The sequence below is a fragment of the Pyrgilauda ruficollis genome, unplaced genomic scaffold (assembly GCF_017590135.1).
Source record: "Pyrgilauda ruficollis isolate IOZ18807 unplaced genomic scaffold, ASM1759013v1 scaffold9, whole genome shotgun sequence".
Classification (NCBI taxonomy): domain Eukaryota; kingdom Metazoa; phylum Chordata; class Aves; order Passeriformes; family Passeridae; genus Pyrgilauda; species Pyrgilauda ruficollis.
The window spans coordinates 9,306,170-9,328,629 of record NW_024531043.1 but is presented as its reverse complement, the minus strand read 5'-3'; the positions used below and the strand labels follow the sequence as shown (position 1 = coordinate 9,328,629).

The following is a 22,460-nucleotide window of genomic DNA, read 5'->3' as shown; positions in this document are numbered from 1 at the left end:
TGGACACCTCCAGGGATGGGGACTGCAAACCCCCCTGGGCAGCCCCTTCCAAAGCCTGACCACCCTTTCTGGGAAGAAATTCCTCCTGATTTCCAACCTGACCCTCCCTTGGCCCACCTTGGTGCAGCGTGCTGCCAGGGAGGTGCAGAGAGCAGGATGTGAGACGTCCCTCCGGCCGTGGCTTCTCGCTGTTATCCGAGTTCACCAAGCAGCAAAGATCATGAGAGACATCTTGGAGTGACTGAGATTGGACACCTTCAAGTGCTCTGAGCAGGGACAGAGCCTGTGTTGCAGGCTTGAGCACCATCCTGCATTCCCAAAGCTTTTCCTGCCCGGGAGCCCTTGGCCGGGAAAAGAGCCCGTGTCTGGTGCAGATGTCACTGCTGCTTTGTTTGTCAGGGTTCTGTATTTATACACAGCACGTTTCGGGAGGATTTGGAAACAGCTTGATATTTTTGTTCTCTAATTTGCTATTTTGCCTACTAGAAAGAGGCTACATCAGCGTTTTGGACCACGTTCAGGCCCGCTGTAAATAGATGCAGCTTCCTTTCAATCAGTGACATTGTGAACGCTGGTATCGGGGCTGAACGTGGCTATTTTTAGCTCTGCTCTCTCACCTAGTCACTGCTGTTTGCTTTAATAAGATTTTTATTTACTTCTGTTAAAAGGTTACTTGAATCAGATGCTCATAAAATTCCAGTTAGAATTAGATAAGTCATATTCTCCGAGTGTTTTATGATGGAGTTCCTCGTTGTTGATCTGTTTTATTTTATTTTATTTATTATTCCGTGCTCTCAGCTAACTGACAGGGATGAAGAGGTGGTGTTGTGGCTGCAGGTGACCTTTAGACTGCTGGAGGAGGCAGAGGACAGTGCTGGCCCCTGTGGCTGCTGCCCTGGGGAGATGTTGGCAGGGCCACAGACAGGAAAATGCCACGGAAGTGAAAAATAAGAAAGTGGCTTTAATCTGCTGAGTGGCCCTAGTGAGGCCACATCTGGGCTGTGGTGTTCAGTTCTGGTCTCCACTGTTCAAGAAAGACAAGGAGTTCCTGGAGAGGGTCCAGTGGAGGCCACAAACATGATGAGGGGTCTGGAGTGTGTGGCTGGTCACCAGCAGCATTTGTGTTCTTTGATTGTGGGAAGGGCTGAATTCTGGAGACAAAAACCAGGGGTGGAGTGATGCTGTTGATTAGAGTCAGGATTTCATGCAAAATTCTTGTGGTCATGCTGGAAAACCACAATTATTTGAAATAAATACTGAAGTAAACATTCATGTTCTGTTTTAAAGAGATGGGTTAACTTGGTTCCCCTCCTTGTGCCCTCCGAGCTTGGACAGGGACCTTGTCCAGCTGGGGATGAGCTCTGTGAGTACCTGGTTGTGGGTGAGCTGCCTGACCTGAATCTGCTCTCCCCACCAGCCCATCCCTTCCTGTTTGTGAGCCTCTGATCAACACTGCAAACCTCAAAGGTGGCCTTCGTCCCTCCTTGAAAGACATTTTGCCTTGGTAATTAGAGTCAGCACAATTTGTGGCACTTGGCAAATTTGTCTTGGGATTATCCATACAAAGCTAAAGGGGAAAATGGTTCTCCAGAGGCTGGGAGCCCAGAGAAGCTGGGTGCTGCCTCACACTCTGTGTGTGTATTATTGATATCATCCATCACTTTGGTGTTGCCAGAAGAAGCTCTTAAAAAATATTTTTCCTTTCCCTTAACAACCAGTGATCTGGTTGTTGCAGAAATTATATAGTTATAGCAGAAGGAATCTTTAAAGCCAAAGCTGTCAGCATCTTTATTTCATAAATAATTGCTGGTTCTTTTTAGCTGTTACTTAACGCTATCATTTTATTAATTCCTGCTTTCTGTTCCTGGGCTTATTTTTCTGTGTGCTGTTAACTGTGCTTATTGTGCTCCTCGTCAGCTCCCCCTGAACTTCTTAAAACTCCTGTCACTTACTCAATGCTGCATCTGTCACTTCGTTGTGCCATTATGTGAGAGCTGCAGTTTCTGGCTGATCATTTTTCACTCAATCCAAGAGCAGCAGTAAAGGAGGAGATTTCCTTTGTGCTGCAGGGGAAGTGCAGGGTCTGTTGATAGAATGGGAGGTCGAAACAGAAACAATTCCAGTCTGGGGAACATTAGGCTCTAATTGGATTTGTCTGAATTGTAGAATCACTGAATGGTTTGGGTTGGAGGGGACCTTAAAGATCATCCATGGTAGGATGGGTAGAAGCACCTTCTGCTATCCCAGGCTGCTCCAAGCCCTGTCCAACCTGGCCTTGGACACTTCCAGGGATGGGACAGTCACAGCTTCTCTGGGCAACCTGTGCCAGGACCTCAGCACCATCACAGGGAATGATTTCTTCCATATATCTCACGTAAATTTCCATTTCAGTCTGAAGCCATTCCCCTTCCCCTGTCACTCCAGTTCCTGATGCAAGATCCCTTTCCAGCTTCTTTGTAGCCCCTTCAGATTCTGGAATGTGCTGTGAGGTCCCTACCCAACCTTCTCTTCCCCAGGCTGGGCAGCCTCAGCTCTCAGTCTGTATATTTTGGGTATATCTGGGTTTTTGCAGCGCAGTGCCAAGGGGCCTCAGGGAGGAGCAGCCCGTGTCCTGTGGCTGCATAAGCCTCTGATTGTTCCCTGTGCCATGGGCTTGGGAACCTCATCTTTCTCTGCCATAATTAAATTTAAAAAGTTTGGAAAATACTAAGCAGGGCTGGAATGTTTGGCGTGGCCTTGCTGGAAATGTGTGTTGGTATATTTTCACACTCCTCCCACAGTTGTCTTTGTGGTTTATTGTTGTGTTTTTTTGTTGTTTGTGGGTTTTTTTGGGCACCAGCCAGGAGCTGGGACCAGGCCAGGGATTTTTCTTTCACTGCATTCAGAGCTGTTTGTGCCACTCTTCAGTCTCTTAATTACCCAATCTTTGGTTCATTGTCCTAGAAAAGTTCAGTCCATTCAGCAGGATTCTGCTCCGTGCCGCTGCTGGTTCCGTCATGTGGGAAATAAGGAATTTGAATCAGCTCCCAAAATTTCACTTTTTGTCCTCAAAAAGCCAAGCTGGCAGGGAGAGGTGGAGGTGCACGGTCTGGCTGTGGAGATGGGGGACTTTGGGTGGGTTTGGCGCTGATGGGGACATTTGTGACACAGATTGCTGTGTGAAATTCCAGGGTAGCAGGTGCCAGCTCAGAGGCAGGGAAAGACAGAGCTTCCATGGGATGAGGCTTGTGACAGTGCATTAAAATGCTCCTAATGGAAGATTCTCATCTGCAGCCTGCTGGGGTCATGCTCTAAATTACTTGCAAAGGAACTGTAAAGACCCTGATGTAATTTATTGAGCAATAAAACCCATTAGAGGTAACATGAACCGGTAATTCTGAAATGGGAGTGCAGAAGAGGTTGTGCTTCATCAGTGAAATGTAGGTAAATCTCTTACAAAAAAAAGCCCAAAATGTGACTAGCGTCTAGTTTTTTACTGGGAAAAAAAAAAAAAAAAAGAAGAAAATGTGGTCTGTGAAGAGGAACAGGATATTTTGGTGCATTATGGAAATGCCTCATAAAATCCTCAGCAGGTGGAAGCAGTAATGGGCTTAATACACCTGTGGGAGGTGAGGCAGGCTTGGGATCCTTTTGTGCTGGAAATGAAGAGCTGGAATCAGAATCCTAAACCTTGGCAGTTGGGGATGCTCACACAGGTTTACACACCCCATGGTGCAACTCAGGTGGTTTCATGAGCCTTTTTACAACTGTAATGAGACAAGTTTTTTCTGATTTTTTTCTGTTTTTCTTTCCAGGATTTTTGCTCTTTAAAGACTATTGCATGAATGAGATCGATGAAGCTGTCCCTCAGCTGAAGTTCTATGAGGAGGTGAGTGCTGGTGACGGAGGCTTGGGGCTGTGCAGGGAGTGAGGCTGAGGGAGGCTGTCCTGCTCCTGCTCCATCAGGGAATGCTGAGAAGGAAGGAGAGGGACATTAAAGCAGTGTAGACTGGTAGAAAAGGATCTGGGATGAAGCTGCTGGTGTTGGGGTGACACTGAAACCTTTGAGGTCTTTGCAGTTTTTCACCTGTGGGAAAGGCAGCAGCGGGGATTGTGGAGGGATGAGGGGTGGGAGCTGCTCAGATGGCTCAGGAGCTGCTGTGGCAGAGGGGACACGAGAGGTGGCTTCAGATGGATGAGCTGTGCCCCTTGTCAGGAGATACCCAGTGAAGGAGCTGGCAGGCACTGTGCAGGGCACATCCCAAAGGATCAATAATTCCAAGGAATGCCCTGGCCCTCCTCATCTTCTGCTGCTGCAGGGTCAGAGCTCCATGGCTCCATTCATTCATTCCCTGTTACATTTGTGACACTGAATAAACCCCAGTGAATCCTGTTCCAGGTGCTGATTCCATGCCCATGCCTGATGCTCAGGGTGAATTAGAGCTGGGATAGCCTTGGCTGCTTCACTCATGAGCTGAGAATTTAACTTTTTTCTTGCTATCAGCACAAACAGCTGGTATCAATTTGGAGATCAGTCCTCAGCAAGACTCCATTCCCCCACTCAGATCAGATACCTGCTGTCAATAAAGAATCTTTTTCTATCATTTCCATCTCTTTATACACTGAAGATATCACTGTCATAAGTAATCCGAAAAGGCCTGTTGTACCAGATTATTTAGCAAGATATTTTTGGCTGCCTCTTTATCTCTGAAACAATTCAAAATTGTATTTTTAGGTTATTAGCAAAATGTTACCTCAAAAGAATTTCAGTGCTTTGTCATGTACTTCTGGAAAAATCCCATTAAAGATATTTAAAGAGAGGTTCATTGTGTTTTCCTCTGTGACATACCGGATCCAGGAGCTTTTCCTTTTTTTATATATTTGATTTACTTGCTGCATTTATTACACATAGAATAATCTGAGTACATTGCTACATTAAAAATTGCTTGATGTAGAAGAGCTCTGTACTCCAGGGATTTCATATCACTGCAGCTGGAGTCACGATCAGGCATTTAACAGGATGAGTGATTCATCCCGATTGGTTTCAGAAGGAAAAGAAAAGAAATTAAAAAGAAAAAGGGGGGAAAATGGGGGAAAAAAAGAAAAAAAAAAACTTCTAAATACTTGAAAACAAATGCATTCTGATCCCAGTTTTTGAGGAGATCCTTTTGATTTCTGGGGAGTTCTGCTGAAACCCCTGAGCACTGACTGGGGAGTTGGGTCCTTTAACCACCAAACATTGAGGGATAGGAGGTTGTGCTCAAATAAGACAATCAGATATCCATCAGGCTTCCTCCTGTACTGCTAATTATTTTGTGTCATTGCATTAATTAAAAGTGTTTCTTGGGCAAAGACGTTTTGAGTCATTTTAATTATAAATTGGTATCAAGGGGGAAGCAGCACAGATGGCAGATCGGGGTGGGACTGGTGCCTTATCATGTCAGCAAACACGAGCAGTACAGCTAGAAAGATACTGACTTTAATTAACGTTCCACCTCCAGAGGTAGGTTGGTTCCAGTTTGTCTCTTGAGAACTGGACTCGATGATCTGGGAGGTTTTTTCCCAACCTCAGCAGTGCTGGGATTGTGTGGCACGGAGCAGATCTGCTCACTGCCAGGGGTCTGGATCCCAGGGCTTCACAGGCTGGTGCTGGATGGTCCAGAAAGTCACTGCTGAGTCTTTCCCCTTGCATGTTTTTTTACATTTTGCTACTTCTGGAAGAACTCTTTCCATAAATATGCTCCAGAGGACCCTTAGACTGGGTGAACTTTTTGTTCTGGAACTGGTTGTCAGGTTTTGCTCTGTAAATGAACTGTCTTGAGATTGCTGTTTTTTCACCTGGAACACACTGATCTCCTACAGCACACCTGAGGAAACTTGATGTATTTTATAAAACTGTCTTTTAGCCACCTTTAGGTCTCAAATCCACAGTGTAGCTGAGCTATGTGAACATTTTGAAATGGGCTTTATATTCTTTCTTGGACATCTGTACTGGATGTGCTGTGATCAGGGAATTTTTGATTGGAAGGGCCCTCTCAGCCTGTTGAGTCCCACTGTTCACTCAGCACTGCCAAGGCCACCCCTGAGCATGTCCCCAGGTGCCACATCCCGTTAAATCCCTGCAGGAATGGGGACTGCACCAATTCCCTGGGCACCTGTACCGGGGCTGGAAAATTCCAATATTAAAGGGAAATCCCAGCCTTGATTGTGCTGTCGCAGGTGATTTTTCATCAGTAAAGAAAACAATCAAATGAAACTTGAGCCTTGGCCCTGTTTTGACCCAATGAGTGAGAAATCACTAGGAGATGTGTGGTGTGTGCTTGTGCTGCAGATCAAGGAGTACGAGAAGCTGGACTCGGAGGAGGAGCGGCTGTCGCGGAGCCGGCAGATCTACGACACCTACATCATGAAGGAGCTGCTCTCCTGTTCCCACGTGGGTATCCTGCCCTTTCCCCCCTGCCTGGCAGCAGGAATATCTGCTCTTCCATCTGGATTTCCCTTTGAAATCCAGGATCTGGGTTTGGCCGAATTCAGAATGTTGCTTTTTTAATTTTGTTTTTATTTTTGAGGTGTAGAGGTTAGTGGCGTGCTGCAATTTTTATTAAACCTAGTGGGACACAAAGGAAGTAGCAGGAGATTTTTCTGGTTTATGTTTCTCTAGAAATGTCTGTTTCCAAAAGGATGAAATAAATGCAGGGTGTGTGTGTAAAGATGTGGCTAAAGTCACTGAAAAGACACATTTTTTTCTAGCTGAAGTTTGGGCCCATTGATCTGTTCTTAGCAGTTTCATGTGCTCTCATTTCAAAGAAGGATTTGCAGGGTGTTGTATCCTGGTGGTATCATGCTTTGGGTGGAAGGTTTAAGCTTTTTTTTTTTTTTTTCCTTCCCCCAAAGTGTATAATTTTATTAGTAAAAAGTTCATGTCTTCTTCTGGCTCTGGAGCTGTGTCTGTAAATGGGATTTTTCATGGATTTGTTAAAGGAGGATCATCACCCCCTTTGATTTTTACCTTCCTCCTCCTCATATTCCCCTCTCCTGCCTTTCTGCTTCAGAATAATCCTGTTACTGGCTCATTCTGCACGTTTCACACAATATTCACTGTCATATACCTGTGGGAGGCCCTATTGATTCCCCTTGGGGTCGGTGTTTCCATGTGGGGAAAAAGAACAACAGTGCTCTGACCTGAAATGAAACTCCTGACAGTTCCAACTGTTTGAAATCTTCTTTTTCTTTTCCAAAAGCCTTTCTCAAAACAAGCTGTAGATCATGTACAAACACATTTAGCCAAGAAACAAGTGCCAGCCAGCCTTTTCCAGGTGAGCTTTCACAGTCTGAGCATTCAGCTTCTCTGACAGAAAGTGACTGTTTAGATACTCTTTAAAGAAACAGAATAAATGGGACTGGTGCATATTCTGTGCTTTAAGTGGGATTGAAATGATTTTCCAAGTCAAAATTACAATTTACTCTTCTTACCTATAATATTTTCAAGCACATTTAGAAAAGCAAACTATACCTTAGTGTGTGAGCAGAAGAGTTTTTATAGTTGTGTAATTTTGAGCCATTAAATGATTTAGAGTAAATCACATTCCATCAGGAAGATGCTCATCCTGTCAGGGTGAACTGAGCAATGGAGAAATAGTCTTATCCATCATGGGGGTGTTTGTAAGCTTAAGTGTCTTTTATCTAAATCTGATGTATTTTTATGTGCTGAAAAAAAACGTGGAGGTTGCCCCTGCCTGATGTCTTTGTGCTCCTGAGCTGTTCTGGCTGTTGCCATGAGCTGGAAATTGGTGATTGCAGTGCTGGGGGTGTCTCAGCACTACCTTGGGGGGAGGTTGGGCCCTGGCACACCCAGGGGAGGGATTTCCCTGGAAAAAGTCACCTGTGATTTCAAGGTGCTGATTTCTCAGCAAGCACAGAGAGGAGGGAAGCACCACAGAGATGAGGGAGCAGCTCTGGGAAGTTTGGGTTCCACAGGGGTGACAATTTATCGGTTAAATACATTTGAAAGAAGAATTTTTTACCCCCATGCCCCTTAAGGTTTTCTAGCTCATGAAAGTATTTTGTGGTTGACTTCAGGACACCTGCTCAGATTCCTAAAGCCAAATAAAGCTAAAATGCTTTGTTGAGGCTTCTGTGTAATGGATGGGATTGAAAAAAGCCATTTATTGTCTGCTTAAATACTAATTGTGTTTCCTCATCCTTTTTAGCCATATATAGAAGAAATTTGTGATAGTCTCCGAGGAAAAATATTTCAAAAATTTATGGAAAGGTATGAACATGGAATATTACCTGAATTATCTGCCTGCTGTAATGGGAAGCCAGGTCCTTTCAGTACTGCTGTAAATAAGGCTAAAAATGTGTATTAATGCACAATTAATCAAATTAACCCAGCTTTGTGGGATATCCTGATCAGAGTCAGGATGTGTGAGTGGAGCAGCTGGAAAGCTCAGGGATTTCTCAGTCAGGGCACACAGTGGTTGGAGTTTGGGCTGAGAAAAGGCAGAACTGGGGTTTTGGGGATATTCTGTGTAATAAAGAATTGAAGGCACAGGTCTGGCTCCTGTGTCTGGCTCTGCAAAGCTCAGCTGCCACCCAGCAGCAACCCAAATCCATTTTCTAAACTGGTTTGGTGGCATTCTGTGATAATTATAAAAATGCCTCCATAAAGCTGTTATTTCTTACTTTGAAAATAAATACTTAATTATTCATGTAGGAACAAGCAACTATTTTATTATTTTTTTCCCAAAGCCTGTGGTATTGCTGATGTCTTCCCTATTTTAAGATAAAATGAGTTTAAAATGTTCCTTGGAGTATAGGGAGGTTCATTAACATAAATTGAGCTGCCTGTGTTTTTTTTATAATTATCTTTCTCTTGATGTAATTTAAATGTTTGTTAGTTCCAAACGTAGTTGTTTAAATATTGAAAACCATCTTTGAATGATTGAAAACCATGCAAGGGAGCTGTGGGGACACACTGAGCACTTCCAGTGATAAGGTTATCTGCTCTCTTTCTCTCCCAAGGATGTAGAACATGGAGTGTGCTCTGCCTGGGAATTGTTTTTCTTGGTGGGGGTAAGATTACAGTTGGTGAAAGGAAGGCTGTCATTTATTAAATACCACCCCACGCCCTAGCTCAGACTAGATTTTAAATATCAGAGTCTTGACATTTCCTGTAATACTCTACACAATAGTCTCAGACAACTTTTAAACTTTTTTTTTTTCTTTTGCAGTGACAAGTTTACTAGATTTTGTCAATGGAAAAATGTAGAGCTAAATATTCATGTAAGTACTTACAAGTATATTTATCTTGTCAGAGGCTGATACAGGAAAGAGAATGTTCAGTTTTGAATCCTGCTCTGCAAAGCCCTCATTAAGGAGGGTGGTGGATGTCACTGCTCTGCTATTCTTAGGCACAGCCCTGATGATTCCTGTCTGGACGTCCCCTCTGCCTTCCTCAGCTAATAGAATTTTGATTTTTTAATGGCTGAAAGAGCTGAAGTGCCAGAATTGCTGCTCTTTACCAGCCCCAATCCCTGTCCACCTCCCTTTCCCACTCCAGTCAGTGATCCCAGCACTCTCTGAGCCCCTTCCCTTGGCCTCAGCTTTTGTCCCTCTGCACTTCTGTGTGACAACTTGGGCTGCAAAAATAGCCCTGAGTGAGACTGGCAGATTTTGGGAACAGCAGCCTCATTCCCCTTGGTGCTACTTCACACTGTAGTGCTTCCAAGTACATGGAAATATCAACAATAAGGGGCTCCTTTTCCAACACAGTAAAGGCTGTTGAATTACTGTTGAGGATCTCAACACATTCATGGATCATTTAGATGTTTTCACAGTAAGTTTTTTAATGCTGGAAAAACGAAGGTTTTGTTTTGTTGTTTCTGTTCCCATTTGCAGCTGACCATGAATGATTTTAGTGTACATAGAATAATAGGAAGAGGGGGATTTGGTGAAGTGTACGGCTGCAGAAAAGCAGACACTGGAAAAATGTGAGTATCACCCACTCTGTGGCAGATTGTAAACTCTGGACTAGTGAGGAAATCCTTCCAATCATTTCTTAGGAAATCACTGGGAAGCAGCATCACGTTGCTGTAACGTTCTTTGTGATGAAGTTTAACCCCAAAATTCTGATTCCTGGCTCACTGCAGGCTCAGTGGATCCTGTTCCATGCCAGGCAGGGGCTCAGTGTCACACAGCTCCTGGGCACCTGGGAATGTCCTGTCAAAACCAGTGGAGGATGCAGATGTGTTAAAATCAACAATTCCCTGGATCAGAGGATATTCCTGTGGAACCCATGGTGGCTGCTCAGGTGTCACCTGCTCCAGGTGGAGCTGCAGGAAGCTGTCCCCAAATCTGGGCAGTCAGGGCTGTGCTAGAGCCCATTCCCAGTGTGCTGCTCCCAGTTTGGGGAATTCCATCAGTGCCTGCCCCATATGTGGTGAAAGCAGAGATCCCTGCTGCCATTTGGAAGGGAATATCCCACTGCTGCACTTCTGCTTCCCAGAGCTCTCAGTGGGAGCTCCCGGGTCAGCCCTGGGTGGTTTTTATTCTTTTTGTGATCTTACCATTCACACACCTCCCCTGTTCATCAGGTTTCCATTTCTAGGCATCATTGTCCCAGTGTGTTCTGATTGAACATCTGGGCATGGATTTAACCAGTTCTCAATATCAATCCATTTCTTTATTTACACCCCAGCCTTTCATCTTGCTTTTCTCCCAACAATTTTAGCCCACAGCCCATCCTTAAACATTTCCCTTCCAAGTGAGCAGGGCATGTGTGAGGTGCCCTGTGTCTGGCTCCTTTGGCATTTATGTGTGCCTGACATCCTTGATAATAATAAACTTCTGACTCTTAGCAAGTGGAAGACATCTTAATGTTGCTATTATTATATTCAGTATTTCTGCAATGACTTCGAGTATTTATATTAATACTCTTACTAACAACGCTGGCTTTATTCTAGCTTTGGTACTTTTTGTCCATGTACAGTTCATTCATTTGTCCATGTACAAAAATAAACATTTTATTTAGCTTGAGGCACGCTCAGCAGGCAGTTCTCAGAGTCCCAGCCAGCTCCATGTCTGAGCAGGGCTCTGGCAGGAGGTGGATAAACCCTTGGGAAGTGAGAGGACAGGAAAAATGAAGGAAAGGACAGGTTTTATTAAATATAAATAGAGCAAAGGGAAGTAAAATGTGTGAAAACAACCTTCTTTTTCAAATATAAAGCAAAACTTAAGCTGAGGTTCAGCTTCTGGGTAGAGGTTTGGTTTAGTTCTTTCTTGATCCAAACCTGTGTGCCCATCCCTAACCCAGCTCCCATCCCCTCTAGGCTGCCTCTGCAGCACTTAGAGCCTGCAGACCTGATTTGGGACAGGTTCCCAGAAAAGCTGTGGCTGCCCCATCCCTGGAAGTGTCCAAGGCCAGATTGGATGGGGCTTGGAGCAGCCTGGGATAGTGAAAGGTGTCCCTGCCCTTTAAGGTCTCTTCCCACCCAACCATTCTGTGATTTCCATCAGCCTTGAACACCCCCAGTGCCTCTCTCTGGTCAGGGCAGGGTCAGGGGTTATTTTTGCTCATCCTTCACAGACTCCTCAGCAGGAACACATGAATATATTCCCAGTCTGGAAACTTAAAATTCACCCTCACTCCCCCACTCCCAACACATTGATTGATGTCAGGAATGACGTGGCTGTTTTTGGGAACTGGAGCTCCCGAAAGGTGAGGCTCTGGGGCTCGATGGGGATGGGCATTGAAGCACTGCTGTCATGTGGTGATTTCCTAAAAATCCATGAGTTCCCATGCCTAGGAGTCTTCTGTGGAGGAGCACACGTGTCCTTCTCACTGATGTCTATTAATGAACTCACCCAACAGCTTGGAAAAATACCCAGCCTGGATCATATCCTCCCGTGGTTGGTGGTTGTTAGGGTAACATCCTTTGTGAGCAAAATTTTATTAATTTGTGTAGCACAGATGGTAGAAGACTAAAAAAGCTTTCTTGTGTGTATCTGACTTTTTTTCTGAGTAGAAAGAAAATTAAGGAAAAAAAATATAAGGAAATAATATAAAAAAATATAAAAATAAGGAACTCAGCATGTGTTCAAGATATTGCTTTCCTGATAGAGTTGAAACTGTTGGAATTAAATGGTACCATAACAGAGTTTCTGTTATTTAATTCCTAAGGCAGATCCTTGCTTGTAGGTATGAGAAAATGAATATATGTTGTGTAATTCCTATCTCACTGTGATGGTTTGGACATGGAATTATTTGTTAAAGCACATTTCTCTGTCAGGAGCCTTCTGCTGGAAATGTGTTAATTCTGGGAGATTTTGGAGGTTTTGTGTTTGGCCTGAAATGATGTTTTTAGTCCTGGGTTTAAGTCTTTCAGGAGCTTGCTTACAGGATCCTGTGAATGTGCATGGCCTGGCTGCCAGTGAATAGTCCTGACAGAGGAGTTCTTTGGTGCTTTTTCTAAATGTTTGTTTTGTTTTTTTTTCAGGTATGCAATGAAATGTTTAGATAAGAAGAGAATCAAGATGAAGCAAGGAGAAACATTAGCCTTAAATGAAAGAATTATGCTGTCTCTTGTCAGTACAGGAGTAAGTATCACTATGTTATTCTTTCTTCCTTCCATATAATATAAAAGCTGTTACATATAATGCATATTCCATCAATTCCCTTGTGTGACATGCAAAAATTAAACCCCACTGGAGCCTCCCCCTGATTCTTGCAATGTGTCTGAAATGAGAAGGGAAAAACCAAACTTGCTTGATCAGTTTGGGTCCTACAGAATGAGCATCTTTGCTGCAGAGGCTTGAGGGGGTGCCCATTTCTGAGGTAATTCATCCTCCCACCCTCCTGACGTTTTAAATATCCATTTTAAAGTATTTTTGTTTGAAACTTTTCCAAAACACGATTCTGTCTTGTAAAAAAGATTTTTTTTTTGTGTAGTTAGATAGTACTTTGGTGGGATCTAAAGTGCTCCTGCAGACAAAACTCCAGTTCATCTTCCCTTTCCTGTTACTCTGATATCCAGTTTTTCCCTTTTTGTTTTCTGTGTACTGTAGCTGAGTCAAGGTGCACTGTTGTATTTGCAGGGACCCTCGTGGCAGGAAGGAATGATGAATCTGACTCTATGTTCTCAGAAGGCTAATTTATTATTTTATAATACTGTATTATATTAAAGAATACTGTACTAACTATACTAAAGAATGCAGAAAGGATACTTACAGAATGCTAAAAAGATAATAATGAAAACTTGTGACTCTTTCCAGAGTCTCAACACAGCTTGGCAGTGATTGGCCAATGAGTGAAAATAACTCACACCAATGAATCCAATGAAACAATCTTCCAACACATTCCACATGTGAGCACAACACAGGAGAAGCAAGTGAGATAAAAATTGTTTTCCTTTTTCTCTGAGGCTTCTCAGCTTCCCAGGAGAAAAATCCTGGGCGAAGGGATTTTTCCAGAGAATGTGAATGCCACGGTGTACCAAGCCATCTGTTCTATTTATAAATTGGATTAAAATGAGACAAATTGAAACCTAAAGCTGAAACCATCACTGGTGTGTGCAAAAAGCAAGCAGCTGCCTGGTGTTGGCTGCCCAGCCCTGGGGTCACTGGCTGGTGGCTGAGGTGTGCTGGGCTCAGAGCAATTCCAGGCAGGATGGGAGGTGGCTCTGCCCTCCTTGCAGTGACACCGTGGTTGCCATGGCTACGGGTGATGCTGGCAGGAAGGTTCACTCCCCTCACCTTGTGGTGCATGAATTAAACACTCGGTGTGGGAGCACAGCCCCCGTGCCCACAGACACGGGAGGGGTGAGGATGAGGAGGAATTGTGTGTGGCTTTGTGCAAGAGCTGTGCAAAGAGCAGCATTCCCTGATGGCACAGAGCAGTGGCCTTTGTTCTGTGACACCAGGGCTGTGTCCCCAGAGATCAGGGGATCTTCTCTGTGGGACAGACCTTGAAGATCCTCATATCCAGGCATTATCCCCACACTGCCATGGTCACCACTAAGCCAAGGAGAGCTTCCAGTGCCTAAAGGGGCTCCAGGAGAGCTGGAGAGGAGCTTGGGACAAGGGAGATTGGCTTCCCACTGCCAGAGGGCAGGGTTAGATAGGATATTATTATCCCATGAGGGTGGGCAGGCCCTGTCACAGGGTGCCCAGAGAAGCTGTGGCTGCCCCATCCCTGAAGTGTCCCAGGCCAGGTTGGATGGGGCTTGGAGCACCCTGGGACAGTGGAAGGTGTCCCTGCCTTGCAGGAGTGGAACTGGATGAACTTGAAGGTCCCTTCCAACCCAAACCATTCTGGGATCTGGGATTTATCCCTTCAGGCTTTTTAATCAAGTTACCTGTTTCCACCAGAGATAAGTTGTGGTTTGTCCACGTGTGTCAGGATTCCTGAAAACCAGTGGGGAGTGGGTCTGTAGTAGAGACTAGACAAGAAATCGAGGCAAATAAGTAATAATTGTCCCATTAACTTTGATTTTTGATTCTCTGGCTCCAGCACTGAATGTGAATTTGCATGTCTAGAGATTCCAAGAGAAAATAGTTCAGGAGTTGCTGGTGGAGGCAGTTTTCTCACAGGCCAGCACACGGTGAGGCTTTAAGCAGGGGCAGCAGCAGGAGGAAACATTTGTTTCTTTTGTTAAGGATTAGCAGCTTGTTAGAGTGACATTTCTCTCAGATTCTCAGAAATCTGAAGGACTTTGAAGGGAGGTTTTGTACAAAGTGCTGCTCATTCAGGTCAGGTACACCTGGGCAGGAGAGGCTGGAGCACTTGGAATATGCAGAATGAGATAGGTTTGAAGGTGGTGGAATAAGAGAATTCCTTCAATCCCTGAACAGAAGCTGGGAGGCTGCAGTGGCTCATGGTGTGCCCAGGGACAGCTCTGCACTGCCCAGAACAGAGTGGAACTGGGAAATCCATCACAGTACAATTAGTCATTTAACTGGGAATCCAGATGTCTCTGCAAAATGCATAATAACAGCTGTGCAGATGACACAGCTGGTTGTGTAATCAGCTCTGTTAATCCACCTCAAGGCCTGGCATTCCCCAGCACCCTGGAGCAGGGAGCTCCCATGCTGGAGTCGGTCCTGGCTGTGTGGTGAGAGCAGCTTTCCATGGGTTTAGAGGGAGCTGCAGTTTCCAGTGGGTTCAGGAGAACAGCAAGCACCTCTGCAGAGCCCCTGGAGCCTCTTGGATGGCCCTGGTGGCACCAAACTGGGCTCTGCAGGGCTCAGTCTCTGTCGGTGCCTTTGCTGTGTCACTGTGGTGTAACGGGGACAAACTGCCACTGAGCTTTGGGTTTCCTCTTCTGCAAGGCACAGGCCCCATCTTCCCCTCCCACAGGCTGGAAAGGCATTGTGAAATCCTTGGAAGGTCACAGAGCAGGGAAAAGATTTTACTTTCTGTTAAAAAAAAAAGGTATTTAATTTCTGCAGTAGCTAATATTTGCCTGATTTCTGTTGAAAACTGGAACATGGAAATCACCAAGGTGGTGATGGACACTATGAAACCAGCCAGTCCCAAGGTGCTGGTGGAAGGAATGATTATTCCATTAATCTTATCCTGAGAGTAGGAGGGGATCATTCCATCTGTGTTTCAAGACCAGGGGTTATGCAGGGCTGTGCCTCCTCTCTGTTGTGGCTCCCAGTTTTTTCTTTCTAAAAAAAACCTCAGCAGCTCAGCTGCCTTACCCAGATCTTCTTGAGATGATTTTACTGATGGCTGCGTTCAAGATTTCCTCCAAGGGATGATAAATACAATCCCAGAATATCCTCACTTGGAGAGCCCTGCCCAGGACACCCCAGGAGGTCAATAATCTGGTTTTTTGGAGCAGAACAGGCACTTGGTTGGTTTTCACTGTTTCAGGCACTGACACATTTTGGGTGACATGTCAGGACAGAGCTGCCCTCCAGTTAAACTGGGACACAGCTGCTGTGTGCTCTGACTGGTCTGGGATGTGTTTAGAGGTTGTTTACCAACAAGTGATTGTTTTATTAGTTTCTGATGTGAGTTGTTTTTACTCTTTGGCCAGCTAGTGCCAAGCTGTGTCGGGACTCTGGAGAGAGTTTTTCATTATTATCTTTTTAGCCTTCTGTAAGTTTCCTTTCGATATTCTTTAGTATAGTATTCTTTAATATAATATAGTATCATAAAATAATAAATTAGCCTTTTGAAAACGTGAAGTCAGATTCATCATTCTTTCCTTCATTGGGACACCCCACAAATACAATATCCTGGCACTGTGGGGATCCCTGAAATATAAATTATATATGTAAAGATACTTAAATAATATATATAAAGATATAAATATATTTATAAATATTTATAATATTTATATACGATATATTATATTATTATATAGTATATAAATATATTGTTTATATAATACAATATTTGTAAGATTTATACATTTATAACGATTTAGAAATGCAAAGAAACCCCATGGGAGGATGGAGGGGCTCTGAAGTGTCCCTGTCCCTCCCTTTCCTCTCTCTGGAGCTGCCCCGTGCTGCCCAAGGCCGCCGTGTTTTTCTGTTTCTAAATCAGGAAGGGAGCAAGTTCCTGTCAGAGATTCCCAGAGCTTTCCCTGCTCCATCCTGCAGCTCCAGGACTTTGTTGGAGCCACGTGAGGCTGTGCTTCCTGCGGGGTGTCCAGGGCTGCTCTGCCTTTGGGATCAGATGTGGGATGGGCGGCCCAGCCCAGGCTGGCCTGGAGCACAGCCATTCCCAAAGGGATCACTGCAGACCCACCAAAAAGGTGTCCCTGCCCGGCAGGGGCTTAGGATGAGATGAACTTTAAGGAGCCTCCCAACCCAAAGCATTCCATGGTTCCATCCCATATGGCTTTGGAGAAGAAGTTGAGGAGGTGACAGCCACCCCCTGGTCGTTAGCCAAGAGCCTCCTTGTGTCGGGAATAGTGTGGCCAGCAGGACCACAGCAGGTCCGTTCCTCATGGAAAGGGTTCTCCAGCCCTGGCACAGCTGCCCAGGGCAGTGGTGGAGTCACATCCCAGGAAGGATTTAAGATCTGTGGATGTGGCACTTGGGGACAGGGGTTAGTGGTGGCCTTGGCTGAATCCCTCAGTCTCAGAGGGGTTTTCCAACCTCAGCAATTCCATAATTCTGAATTAGCCCTTGTATCCAGCACAGGCCTGGTGCAGAGGAAGGTCTGCCAGCTGCTGCCATGGGGTTTTGAATGTGTGTCCTGGAGGTACCAGCACACGAGCAGACCTTGGGAACAAAGATGTGTTTTTCCAGTGGAATTTTTTATGGCTGCTTGTCTTAGACGTGGGGTGAATTGGGGTTCAGGTGCATCAGGAGGTGAGGTGAACCCATCCCTGCCCTGGCTGCTGTGCTCTGACCTCCTAAACCTGCTCCCACCACCCTTGTGTTGTGGGTTTTGCTGGATCTGGATGTTGCTGTAGCTGCTTCCTGAGCATTGTAACGCTCCAGAATCCCAGCTCCTGCCTGGTGTGTTCACATTCCCCCAATCCTCAGTTGGAAATGCTGCTGGGGGCCAAACACCTTGGCTGTCACCTGGGCGGGGCCCTCACAGGGGGACAGAGGTTACTAGTGAAGCTGAATTTCAGGAGAGAACTTGGGAATACTGGCAAATAGCACAGGAAAAATACCAGATGTATTTTTAGCTTCCCTGGGTTATACTTTGCTTTTTGCCTGAGGTGAAGCTCTTTGCTCTTCCCTTGCAGGACTGTCCTTTTATAGTCTGTATGACCTATGCCTTCCACACCCCTGACAAGCTCTGCTTCATTCTGGACCTCATGAATGGTAAGCAAGGCTTGTTCAGATGATGATGATGATGATGTTGCAGAAATTTTGGCAGGAAGATTGCTGAGATGGTTGGTCCCTCAAGCCTGGGCTGCTCTATGAGCTGATTTATTCTGCTCTCCACAAACCAATGTATGGTACAGCCTTTGCTTATGTGGAAATCCTCTGCTGGATTAGTCACTGAATGCAAATGTTTATGAAATAAATGCATTTTAAAATGGAGTTTCAGACTGATCAAATCTCTGTATGAACTTTCTCAGCTGTTTTGTCACCACACAGATTTGCAGAGGGTGGGGCTGTGTGATCTTCAGGTAATAAGAACCTACAAAAGCTGAGCTGTTCCCCCACAGTGTCACCCTGTCTGCTTGCAGGGTAAGATTTTGCTGTTCACTTAATTACACCTCAATTCTCGTTTCAGGAGGAGATTTGCACTACCACCTCTCCCAGCACGGAGTGTTTTCTGAAAAAGAGATGAGGTTTTATGCTACTGAAATCATCCTGGGGTTAGAGCACATGCACAATCGCTTCGTGGTGTACAGAGACCTGAAGGTAAGGGCTGCTGGGTGCCTGAATCCACACAGCCCTCAGATAACTTCCATGGATTACCCTTCCTGAAACCTTGGCAGGATTATTTCTTTATCTGCCAGATTTTTGTACTGAGTTTTCAAAGTCCTTCTAATCTGTGCCATTATCCAGTTTAACCACCCTGGGAGAGGCTTCCTGGGGGTCACAGTAAATCCTGTGAAGTGTTACTGATCTCCCTGATGGGAATAATTTAGAGGATATAGTGTATTTCTGGGAGCCCTGAAAGAGGGACAGCAGCAGGAAAGGTGCTGGGGGGTTTCACTGGCACTTGGGAAATCAAGGACAGGTCCCAGAGAAGAGTCCCTGGACCAGGTGACAGCACAAGGATATGAAAGTCTGCCCAGAGACTGAGAATAAAAGGTGTAAGAGCCACACACAGACCCTGCTGTGAAGAAACCAAAAGCACCTTGAGGCCAGAATGGATTATTCATTTATTTCCTGCTTTGTGTTCAAACCTTGCCTGGTTATTCCCTCCTGTTATTCAGTATTTCATAACCTGTGGAGTTGATGGTAGTGCTCTGTGAGAACGTGGATTTTTATCTAGGAAGTGCCTGGTATATTGATGTTAAATAAAAGAAGGCAATTACCAATTTACCAGGGAGTATTGATGTTTGAGTTGCTGTGCTGTGAGAGTTTGCAGTTGTCACCTGGGGAATACCAAGCACTCACCTCCTTCTGTTGATTTCCAGCCTGCAAATATCCTGCTGGATGAACATGGCCACGTGAGGATATCAGACCTTGGGCTGGCTTGTGACTTTTCCAAAAAGAAGCCACATGCCAGTGTGTAAGTATCATGTCTGGGAGCTCTGCTGCACATACAGGTAGTGCTAAATCCATCCTGAATTTGACTTTATAACTTAAGTTTGCCTGAAGGGGAGGAATGACACTTGTGTGGCCCAGGCTTGCTGAGCTGGTGGCTGTAATGAGGTTTTTTGGGCTCCTCTCCCTGTTTTCCTGCACAGTTGTAGCAGCTGATGTGTAGGCATGGCTGGGAGATGACACATTATTTCGGGATGATTCACTGCTCAGAGAAGAACCTGACTGAGTTAAAGTACCAGATTGCTTTAATTGTCCCAACCTGGTAATTAAATATTCCCAAACTGACTAAAATCCTGGATTTATTGTGTCTTTCTCTTTCTGGATCTTCATGGAACTGGAAGCAAATTATGTTATTTTCTGCTTCTCAGCATCAGGATGTAACAGGGATCTGAATTCCTGGAGTTGGGTGTGGATTCATATCTTACCTGGCACGTTTCATTCTTAGATCCTCAATTGCCCTGATTTAGTCTCAGAATTTATGCAAAAAGGGAAACTCCAGCCTGTCACACCTTAAGAGATTTGCAATTCAGTAGCTTCTTGAAAAAAAATCCATATGTTTTGAGTATATCAAGGGTAAAAGCAATACCTGGTGGCTGCTTCTTAGTGGTGCCCAGGGGTGAGTTCAGGAGTGTCCTGTGCTCACACAGGTGACACATAAAACCCATTGGAAGCAAAATAAAAAGGTTAAAATGAATTCTTTCCAAACTGGGCTGTCTTATTGAGAGAATACTTGTTTTTAATGATTTTTCCCCATTGCTAATGTTGGATATAATGAATGCTTTGTGCTGTTGTGCTCTGCAGAGGAACCCACGGGTACATGGCCCCCGAGGTGCTGCAGAAGGGCACAGCCTACGACAGCAGTGCTGACTGGTTCTCCCTGGGCTGCATGCTCTTCAAGCTGCTGAGGGGGTGAGTGGGGCTCCTGCCTTGCCTTTGGGAGCCTGGGGGCCTCTCTGGGTGTCCCTTGGAACAGCAGGACATTGTGTGCCACAGATTCTCTCAAGTGATCCCTCAGTGCTGGCCCATGTGTGACAAAACCAGGCTTTTTCTTCCAAACCCAACCCAACCCAAGCATCCTGTAGTAGCTACAGGTGTGGGACATGAGGAAGGCACTTCTGTCTGCTCTTTGCACTGCTGCAGGCAGCAGTTTGCTCCTCTCTGGCATTGTTTTGAATGCTGAGATGTTGATCTTTGGAGTTCTCTAAGCAGCCCTTTTAAATTATGGGCTTTGTGTTAGGCTGAGACCTGGTGTGGAGAAGCTCTTGGCTGCACAGGTTCCTTTTTGGGTGCTACTCAGCCTTCCCTCCTGCAGGGTTTGGGCCAGGTACAAAGTGTGGATCCTTCCATTTGCTGAGTCTGGCCTGTTACCTTACCAGTGTCCAAAGGTGCACGATAATTGCAGCTTTGTCAGCAATTACCTCCTCATTAAACTTACGTGTCTAGAATTGATTAATGCCATGGGATTTATCTGAGCAGTCAACAAGCACTGATGGGCAAGTGCTTGTTGGAAATGGCATCCTTAATGGAAACCAGAAGAAATCTGAGGCTTTTCACAGTGCTTCTCTGTAAAGGTTGATCATTAGGTCATCCTGTGTCCTCACACATAATTAATTATAAGCTTTTATCTCCATGCAGACACTGTACAAAGGAAGGTCAGTGTGTGACTTGTGAATTGAACTCTAGAACTGTATCAATTTAACATTAATTGTGCACGAAGCAGACTATGTAAGGGTGCAAATAAAGGCAGAAGTGGTGTTGAAATTGCCAGTCTTTGGGCTGCGATTGTCCCTGGCAGAGATGTTCAGGGTGGTATCAGTGCTCAGCCAGAAGCCAGAGCATTATTCACGGTGAACTCTCATTCCTCATCTGTTCTGAAGCCAATTAAACACATCCCAAAACAAGGGCTGGGCACATGGTGCCATTTCTTGGTATTTGGTAAATTTAGTCTGGCACAGAATCTGCCCATAAGTCGCCAGTGAATCATTTTCTTCCCTGATCTACTCAGAGCCTTCTTGTCAGAGTACATGAGGCTGTGTGGGAACCATTTACCTGTCATGCTGAAAAGAGAAAAATTGAAGTCCTGGTCCATCCATTGCATTCATCAATCAGAACATTTTTGAGAATAAAAGGAAAATAACTTGGGAGTAGCAGGTCTCTAGTTGAAACATGCTGGTACACTCTGCCATGTGGTAAGCCAGAATGCTTTAGAATAGCTAATTAATGAAATTGATAAGTGAGTAACATTTTGATTGTGAAAAACATCATCCCCTCAAGGTTTTAAAGAAAAGAAGCAGGGACTATATCCTAAATATAATCAAAATATCTCTTACTGCAATACTGCTTCTTTCACGAAGGACTGTGTGATAAATCTCTAATGGGTCACAGTCTTCTGTAGCTTAGAGGGAAATTCAAATTCAAGCCAGAACTATAAAGCAGGAAAGGGATGAAGCTGATAATTTATAAGATACCATCAGATATCTTCCCAGTGGCTGATGCTGTGGGATCTGTGATCTCTTATCTCTTTACTCTCTGTGATGGGGAATGGTGAGTTCAGTGGGTCATGCTCATCTTCCCTGTAGAAATCCTTGGATTTAAATCCCTGTGGGTGATGGCTGCTCGGGGTTTAATTGTTGGCTGAAAACTGTTCAGGTTTTTGGGAGATAGATGTAATTGGTGAGGCATTTGAAGCACATCTTAAAGGCCAGATGACTGTTGAAGAATTACCCAACTTTCTACTCATCTTCCTGTGGGTCGGATTGCTCTGCAGGATGGGAGTGATGAGGAGGAAGGATGGGACTAACAGGATGCTCCACTCTTTCCTGGCATTGCCACAGCTGAAATACCCTGATATGCTGAGGCTTTACATTTATTTATTAGCATTCTTTTTCTTCTTTCCACAGGCACAGCCCTTTCAGGCAGCACAAAACCAAAGATAAGCACGAGATCGACCGGATGACGCTCACCGTGGTAAGGCCTGGCCCCAGTGACATTCCCATGTTCCCTGAGCTCCCATTTTCCCTAAAACTGGAACTGCCTACTCTGCTCTCCCAGAGAATTGTATCTGCACGTAGAAGAGCTGTTTCCAAACACCAGCAGAGAAAACAGTGGAATATCTCTTTGTATTTCCTTTCTCCACAGAACGTGGAGCTCCCGGATTCCTTTTCTCCCGAGCTGAAGTCCCTTCTGGAAGGGCTCCTGCAGAGGGATGTGAGCAAGAGGCTTGGATGCCAAGGAAGAAGGTAGGTGTTGTCTTCTCCTTGGACCTCTGCCTTGAAAAATTT

The 22,460-nt window shown here is 45.0% G+C and overlaps 1 protein-coding gene across 2 annotated transcripts in view; it reads left to right on the top strand.

Moving 5' to 3' along the window:
- GRK3 (G protein-coupled receptor kinase 3) overlaps positions 1 to 22,460 on the top strand; it is a 60,024-nt gene that overhangs the window by 23,740 nt on the left and 13,824 nt on the right. For both annotated transcript variants that reach the window (XM_041488493.1, XM_041488494.1), the window contains 13 exons: positions 3,795 to 3,868; positions 6,311 to 6,412; positions 7,221 to 7,295; positions 8,190 to 8,251; positions 9,213 to 9,264; positions 9,880 to 9,971; positions 12,477 to 12,576; positions 17,697 to 17,775; positions 18,194 to 18,324; positions 19,050 to 19,144; positions 19,981 to 20,088; positions 22,080 to 22,146; positions 22,318 to 22,418. In XM_041488493.1, coding sequence (XP_041344427.1) covers positions 3,795 to 3,868; positions 6,311 to 6,412; positions 7,221 to 7,295; positions 8,190 to 8,251; positions 9,213 to 9,264; positions 9,880 to 9,971; positions 12,477 to 12,576; positions 17,697 to 17,775; positions 18,194 to 18,324; positions 19,050 to 19,144; positions 19,981 to 20,088; positions 22,080 to 22,146; positions 22,318 to 22,418 — 1,138 coding nt within the window. The remainder of the gene's footprint in view (positions 1 to 3,794; positions 3,869 to 6,310; positions 6,413 to 7,220; positions 7,296 to 8,189; positions 8,252 to 9,212; positions 9,265 to 9,879; positions 9,972 to 12,476; positions 12,577 to 17,696; positions 17,776 to 18,193; positions 18,325 to 19,049; positions 19,145 to 19,980; positions 20,089 to 22,079; positions 22,147 to 22,317; positions 22,419 to 22,460) is intronic.